We start from the raw sequence: 7,814 nt of genomic DNA, 5'->3' as shown, positions 1-7,814 counted from the left end.
ACAAATCTTTTCTATAACAATTCTGTTTAAATTTGTGTTTTGCATTTTACCAGACAAGTAATCAACATGTAGCATATTCAAGATGTTTGTTGCAAATGAAATAACAAAAATTGTTTATGGCACATTGGAAGAGTTTGCTAGTAATTAGGAATCACACTGCTTTTCAAATCCGCTGTAAACTTTGAACCGAATCTCTCTCCTCTTCATCCCCATTGCTATTCCATGGCACCTTACCATCCCCAACGGCCGCACTGCAGTTTCTCGCACAGCGTAGGTGGCCTCACCGCCTCCCCACCCCCCTTCCGTGGCCATAGTGTTTGTGGGGTATGGTGATTTTGCAAGTGGGAGGCTCGTAAAGGCCTGGCTGGACTACTGGGCAGTGTGATGGATGGAGGGAAGGCCGCAGACTCCATTTACATGAGAACAGAAGCCGGAGAGCGGCTGAATAGAGGGGCTTTCAATCTGCTTGTCATTGAAAAAGCTTAAGAACTTTCTCCAGCAACTAACCAACCCCCCTGCTCCTCCGCTCTCTCTCCCTCTTACTTTCTTCTTTCTTCTCGACCCCCTTTTTCCCCCCTCGCTGTCTCTCATGCTTTTCTTCCACCACTGTCCTCCTCCCCTCCCTCTGTCCATCGTTCTTTCTTTTCGCTCGAAGCCCCCCTCCCCACTTCATTTTTTCCTTCCTCTTTTATCTCCGACCATCCAATCTGTCATTCTGGATCTCTGCGTCTCTCGCATGTATGATGTTTGGCTTCTTTCAGGCTTTCTCTGGACTCTCCGGCTCTCTCGCGAGGCCCCCACTTAAATTTTGATTTGATTGTCGACACAACACCAGGAGACATCAATGTGTTTCCTCTCTTTATTCTCCTGCTCTTGCTTATAATGAGACTGATCCCATACATGAGAATGACTCATGGACAATAGCTCCGGCACACTCCATATTCAGCCTCCACATAAAGTAAGGTTAATTGTATAATAAGTGTGTGACAATGACCTGCAACAATGGCTCGAGTCAATATTGACGCCGTACAGTGGGCTTTTGCAGCGTCAGGCCGTGAGCCAGAAGAAAACGGCAGCTCACGTGTCAAGCGTGAGATTTTTTTACATTGCTGCTCTAGTTTGAGGTAATACCACTTGTTGTTCTTCTATGGAATTTCGGTGTGGTAAAATGGGCCAAAGGTTTCGGTCACTCAACGCGTCACAAAGCCAGAAAAAACATACTAATCCAATAGAAGATTCTGGTTTTACAAGCCACTGTCTACTGACACCATGCATGGCTACTGCTGGTTAAAATCAACAGGTTTTACACCTTACAAATTAGCTTTGCACTATTATAGTCTTTCATTTTCCTCAAAATTGTTTCTACAATGGCACTTGTAGAGCACATTCAACAAATTATTATTCAGACTTATATTTAATGTTCAGGCTCCATTAGCAGAATCAACGTCATAGAAGAATAATGTGGGTTCCTCCAAAAAAATTCTTAAAATAACTTTTTTTTAGTGTAAAGAAAATATAAAAAATCTAAAGAGCGATATTTTACTACACTAAACTTTTTTCATCATAAACAACTTTTTGTTCAATGGAAAGTTTCCATGGATGTTAAAGGTTCTCCATGGAACCATCAATGCCAATTAAGAACTTTTATTTTTAAGAGTGTGTTGTCAATGATTAGACTGGAGAAACTAAAACAAAAGAGAGGAGAATAGGAAAATTCCTTCTACTGTTCTTGGAGTGCTGAGTATCTGATGAAACAATAATGCCAAATTCTAAATGGGGTTTTCACAAACAATTATTATGCATGTTTTCAATGATTAGATGGGAGAAGCAAACAAAAAAGAGAAGAATAAGTACAGCAAGTTCTCCTTTTCCTATTCTCAGAATGCTGAGGGTTGGATGAATTTGTTCACTGATGAAAATGTAAGGCCATCTACAATATCTAAATAAAACAAAGGAGGGTTTTAGAACAACCATTTATGGTTTCCCAAATAACAATTCTTAAAGGAACATTTTACTAATCTAAAGAACCGTTTTCCCTTTCCCTTTGAATTTGAATGGATGTTAACGTTTTTGTGGAACTCGAGATGCCAGTAAAGAAGAGTGTATTGCAGATTAATAGTAAACTAGCAACTTTTGTAAGTTATATTACAATGACCTAATGAAGTCATTTTTATAACAGCTTTTCTGTAGGCCTTATAGGAACGTTCAGATGATGTGTTAGTACAAGCTAAACTCAGAGGGGGGGAGTTCATTGTCACACTTCTTACTGATGGTCAGTCATACTGGCTGTGTTTGGGGGTGCAGGGCTCACAATAGACGTGTGAAGTGATGCCTATAGAAACTAATGTGTATGGATGGCTGGGTGATAAGGAGTAACTACTCACACCTGCGGTCATTAGAGAAGACGACTCACTGGGGTAGAAGACATTCAGCAGCATCGTGGAAGATAGCTAAGAGGGAAAAAACGAAAAAAACACATCCATAAAGTTTTCAACTATACAAATAAAAAGTGTTGTTGTTTTTAAATCAGGAACCTGAAAAATGTTCTTTATGTGATAACATCTTTTATTCCACGTTTTTAGTTCCAAGTTTTTAAAGGGGCAGTGCACAATTGCAACAAAACAAAAGTTTTTTTAAACGCATCACCAACAATATCTTGTTTTTTTATTTTCATCTTCTTTAATCATGAGGACTCCAGCACTGTATTTCCAACATTTCTTTGCATGCTGCTGGCAAATGTGCACATCTCTCTCCTTCTTTTCAGAATTAGCATGAAATTAGCATATTAGAATGATTTCAGAAGGATCATGTGACACTGAAGACTGGAGTGAGGATGCTTAAAAGTTCAGCTTTGCCATCACAGGAATAAATTACATATAAGGTTTTTTTGTTTTGTTTTTTTTTGTAATAATATTTCACAATGTTACTGTTCTACTGTATTTTGATCAAATAAACGCAGCCATGGAGAGTATAAGAGATTTCTTTCAAAAGCATAAACAAAACAATTATTCCAAACTATTGACCAATATTGTACATATACACAAACAGAGAGAAAGATGTGAGCTTTTTAGTGAACACTCCTCATTAAAAAGTTGTATTAATGTGTCTTTTATGTATCAACTCTGTTATAATCATAACTCCACTTACTAAAATGATGTAGAAATCCACAAATAAATAAACTTTGTTGTATTTTGTGGTGTTGGTCAGTAGGGAACAATCTTAAATAAGACAATATTACAACAAAAAAAAGCACACTGTAGTGTCATGACCTTCAGCACAAAGCTAGTAATTATTAAATAAACTACAAAACAGACAATTCTGTTACTTTTTTTAATTTATTTTTCAAAAGCAATACAATCCAACATATATTAAAACAATTAAATGTAGCTTTATATGGCATAAACATTTAAGGATATTTTGTCGTATATTTATGCCAAGGAAAAATCACCTATTAAAAATGTAGAAAACGCATCCATTGTGTGCAATAAAACAAATAAACTTGATTGTCCAAAAGTTGCCTTTTCATCAGGTAAAAAGTATAAATAGATGATTTTGTTTCGATCAGAAATGTAAAAGTAAAAAACAGAGAGAGCGAGACTGAAAAAGAACGAGTATGAACTATTCATAAAACACTTTGGTGTTTATTTCAGCTGTGGATAAAGATAAATGCATAGTATACTTCTTTTAGAAGAACAACGTATTAATAAACAAGCACTTGATTTTTTGGAGAACTATGGTCACTTTAAAACATTGTAAAATCCGTTTAAAGAGTTGCAGGTGAAGACCGAAACTCTTCTCCCCAAAACGGAATCCTCCTCCTGCTCTTGGCCTCTCCACATTCACCGCACCCCTTCTTTAGTGATGCTAATGTGGAGAGAAAGAAAGCAGCAGGAGGCGGACAGTGATGAAATTCTATTATCACTCAAGCACTGAAAGAGTCGCTGGCAGGACGCACAGAGAGTTCAGCTCGGACCTGTTTCGCTTTTAAGGCAAACTAACGTCACTTCAGAACTTGTTGATAGTCTTTAGGCGTTTACAAACACTTTGGCTGTAGTTACAATTAGCTCGCTCTCGTCTTTTGGACTTATGTGTCCAGAGCGCAACGCGTAAACATTCACCTTCGCGGACACTGAAAGTCAGTGGATTTTATTTTAAGTTAGTTAGTAGTTTACTAACCTCTGTGGTCAGCTATGTACAGCATGCTAGAACACGAGATGAAATCCGCCGTGCCACCGACGCACCAAAGCGCGCAGGGAATGACCCAGCTGAACTGTGGAGTGACTCACGGAGCCGCCAAACAGGCTGTCAACAACCAACAACAGAGTAGCGATCCTATGGACAAAGTTAAGAGGCCCATGAACGCGTTCATGGTCTGGTCTCGGGGTCAGAGGCGCAAAATGGCACAGGAGAACCCCAAAATGCACAACTCTGAGATCAGCAAGCGCCTGGGCGCCGAGTGGAAGCTGCTGACGGACGCGGAGAAACGCCCGTTTATTGACGAGGCCAAGCGGCTCCGCGCACTGCACATGAAGGAATACCCAGATTACAAATACAAACCCCGACGCAAGACGAAACCCGTGCTGAAGAAGGACAACCCGGCTGCTAAGTATCCCCTATCAGCCGGCAACTTGCTGGCGGCAGCCGCGGCTCAGGGATCGGGTGGAAGCCCGCGGATGGACAGCTATGGCTGGGGTCACACGGGTGGCTACACTGGCATGCAGACGGATGCTCTGGGCTACAGTCAGCAGCTGCACCGCTACGATCTGTCTGCCCTCCAGTATCCATCCGCCATGGCCACCGCACAGACTTACATGAATGGTGCCAACTCCTACAAGTAAGTTTTGAATTCCTCTTACAGTCAGATATTTGCATTTTGATACTTTTAGTTTTGCATGGTCTTTAAAAGTTTTCTTTTGTTCTCTCCAGCCCCATGTCCTACAGCAGCACTCCACAGCAGCCCAGCCCGGTCATGTCCATGGTGAAACCAGACCAGGTGTCTCACTCTCCCACCGGAGCCCACAGCCACCAGCGGGGTCCTTTACAAGGAGACCTGAGGGACATGATTAGCATGTATATCCCCGGTGGAGACACCACAGACAGTGGAGCACAGAGGGGCTATTCCAACATCCAACAGCATTACCTCACCGGTACAGCACCTCTCACTCACATCTGATCGGGAAACTGTTATCATGCCTTCCTGTTCCGGGTCTGGAGGCCCACCGATGTCGGTTGTAGATGTACATTACTTGATATGTAAAAAAGGATGAGGGTGTGTGGACACATGGCCGAACTGGAAATCTCAAGGCAGCTGGACTTCTGGCCTTGTTGAAGTGCCTCAGAATGTGTGTCGCCCCTTTCTGTAACATTTTTTTTTTTTTTTTGAGGTCCATGTCTTTGTTTTCTGCATAACGTTTGATGATTATGTCATTGAGGCCTGGTGCACTGTTGTTGGAATCGCTCATGGTAGTAACTTGGCACATTTAATTTTTTCCTAATCGACTAGCCAAATGGTTGATTACTGCTTATTATTTGCATAATCACCCAGCTAGTTTAATATCTCACCGACTACTGACTTTAAAGGCATGGCTGTAAACGCTAAATAGGGAAAGAAGGGAACGGAGCACACATTCCCTCAGTCGCTGCTTGTCCAGATGATCGAAACACCTCAAAATGAATCTCCCAAGTTTTACTTTTAAGCTTTCATACCATAAGACACTGTAACATTGTGCTGCTCTTCATTGTTTTAGGTAATGCAAAAATATGAAATGCACAACGGTTTAGACATTTTTGTTTTAGTGTAGATATGCCCTGAGCTTCAACAGATTTTTGTCACATTAAAAAGTGAAAATGAAATAGAGATCCCGCTTAGAGGGATTTGACTGTATTTTCTATAAAAAAAAGAACAATTAATTCTCAACTCCTTTGAGAAATAGAACATTGTGATTAGAAGGGTTTTTTGTGAAAAAAAGGGAGAGTCAAAACGTTTTGAATAATGTTCATTAAAAACGAAACTTTATGAGCTTGTTAAAAGACTGTTTGACTGAGAATGTATTGTTGTGAAATGTTTCTTTTTTACTTTTAAGCCCTTATAGTAAGGGTTAATAATCTTGTAAGTGACTTGACAACCTTGATAGAAAAACAACAACAAAAATTTAATAAAGTATTTTATTATTTTTGTACACTCGTCTTTCTTTGTTCTTGTTATATATGATATATAATTTTACAACTGAAATACAATGTCATGCCAATCCGTAAATGTGAATTTCAGCATGCTTTAATAGGAAAAATGAATAGATATATAAAAATAAATAATCGATGGAAATAAACAAGAATTTAATAACTGAAAAAATATCTCAAGGAATAATATCCCTTAGTAATAGCCCTGTTCAAATTGATTATTTTCTATAAGGTTTGTTGCATTAGACCCCAAAAATGTCTTTGCACTGATTGGCCTACTTATGGTTAGAAATTTAACATCTGTTATTTTCCTCATGCACAGATTTGACAAATTCAGTTACATTCAAACACACTTTACACTGTGACGTTCATAAGTAGGGAATGCTGGAAAGCAAGTAGCCTAAGCCTCAAGTTTGTTTAATGTTAACATGGCAGGTGTTGCTTTTCTCAGGCGCCACAACCTACACACTTTCACGAATTAGACGATAATGTGATAAGTGCAAGACAGCCCAGCCCAAACACATCAACTTTTAATGCGAAATTGTTGAAACGAGCTTTTTCCAATGGTTAATCAAAGCCCATATGGATCCGCGTCATAAGGCAGCCCATTTAAAAGCGACCAGACTCGTTTAATTCATCGTTAATACGATAGCGGGCGTATGGTCTCGACATTAACGCATTTAAGTCGATATGACTAATATTACAATTAGCTAAAACGCACCAAATTAAGCAAGCAAAGGGAACAATGCACCAGAGGACACTGATTTGGGAGGGCCAGGGTCTTGGTTTTGGCGAGTGCTGTGGGGACATCTGACCTCCATCACCTAACCTCAAGAAGAAAGTGGACATCGATTAAAACTGATAAAAGTTAGAAGGATCAAAACACAGAGGTCGGAAGAATATCCCTCCCTTTCTCTCGTTTTTTTTCATACTTTGCCCGCTTTTTCCAGGAGAGATAGCGAGTGGCTGTCCAGGCCGTAATTGGCCGTTTCGAGGCTCATTGTCCTGCGCTTTTGAGCACGCAGGTGCGCGCAGTAAAAGCGCGCAGTTCTCAGCGCCTCTTATGCTCGCCTTTGTTCTCCTTTCTCTCGCTCTCCTACCGGGCAGAAAATTAGCGTTGCATTGAGTGCCTCGTCTCCCCTCTCTCAGCAGTCCCGAGCTTAACCCGCTCGCTGCTCCCCGCTATTCTCATGGTAATGGTGCAGTCAGGACCGGCTAATCGGGGGTGGAGGGGAGGGGAGGACTGGGGGGAGATGCCAAGGAACAGTTTTGAAAGGGGGATGGGAGTTATAAACACTCACGCATATGACAAATATAGTCCGCCGGACTCATAAATGCTGTTGCAGGAAGCTGTGCACAGAGGAGGAAGTCAATAACAACACTTTTTATAGGCAGAATATCTTTTGAAAAGGGTGGAAATGATCCTTCATGTTCTTTTTTGGTCAAACTGAACAATTAAGTTAAAAATGCAATGCATACAGATTTAGTTAGCTTATATAGTCTATTTGGTCACGAACACGTGCATTAAAATTGCATTGATATTTTTTGTACTTAAAAAGTGTGCATGTGGTGTAACTGTCCAGAGATGAAAAAGAAAAAGGGTCTAGACATAGCCTTATAATAATACGGACCTAAGT

At 40.4% G+C, this 7,814-nt stretch overlaps 1 protein-coding gene across 1 annotated transcript; it reads left to right on the top strand.

Moving 5' to 3' along the window:
* The first annotated feature begins 3,857 nt into the window (after positions 1-3,857).
* LOC306871916 (transcription factor Sox-19a) lies at positions 3,858-6,178 on the top strand. The gene is made up of 2 exons (XM_079420170.1): positions 3,858-4,834; positions 4,927-6,178. The coding sequence occupies exons 1-2, from the start codon at positions 4,191-4,193 to the stop codon at positions 5,171-5,173; spliced, it is 891 nt and encodes a 296-aa protein (XP_079276296.1). The 5' UTR covers positions 3,858-4,190; the 3' UTR covers positions 5,174-6,178.
* The last annotated feature ends 1,636 nt before the right edge of the window (positions 6,179-7,814 follow it).

Source organism: Barbus barbus (genome assembly GCF_936440315.1).
Source record: "Barbus barbus genome assembly, chromosome: 6".
Lineage (NCBI taxonomy): Eukaryota > Metazoa > Chordata > Actinopteri > Cypriniformes > Cyprinidae > Barbus > Barbus barbus.
Note: the sequence above shows the minus strand (reverse complement) of the source record. Positions and strands in the feature narration are given on the sequence as shown.

Coding starts and splice junctions, on each gene's coding strand:
- LOC306871916 (XM_079420170.1), top strand. CDS start 4,191: ATGTACAGCATGCTAGAACACGAGATGAAATCCGCCGTGCCACCGACG. Junction 4,835..4,926: donor AATGGTGCCAACTCCTACAA/GTAAGTTTTGAA, acceptor TGTTCTCTCCAG/CCCCATGTCCTACAGCAGCA.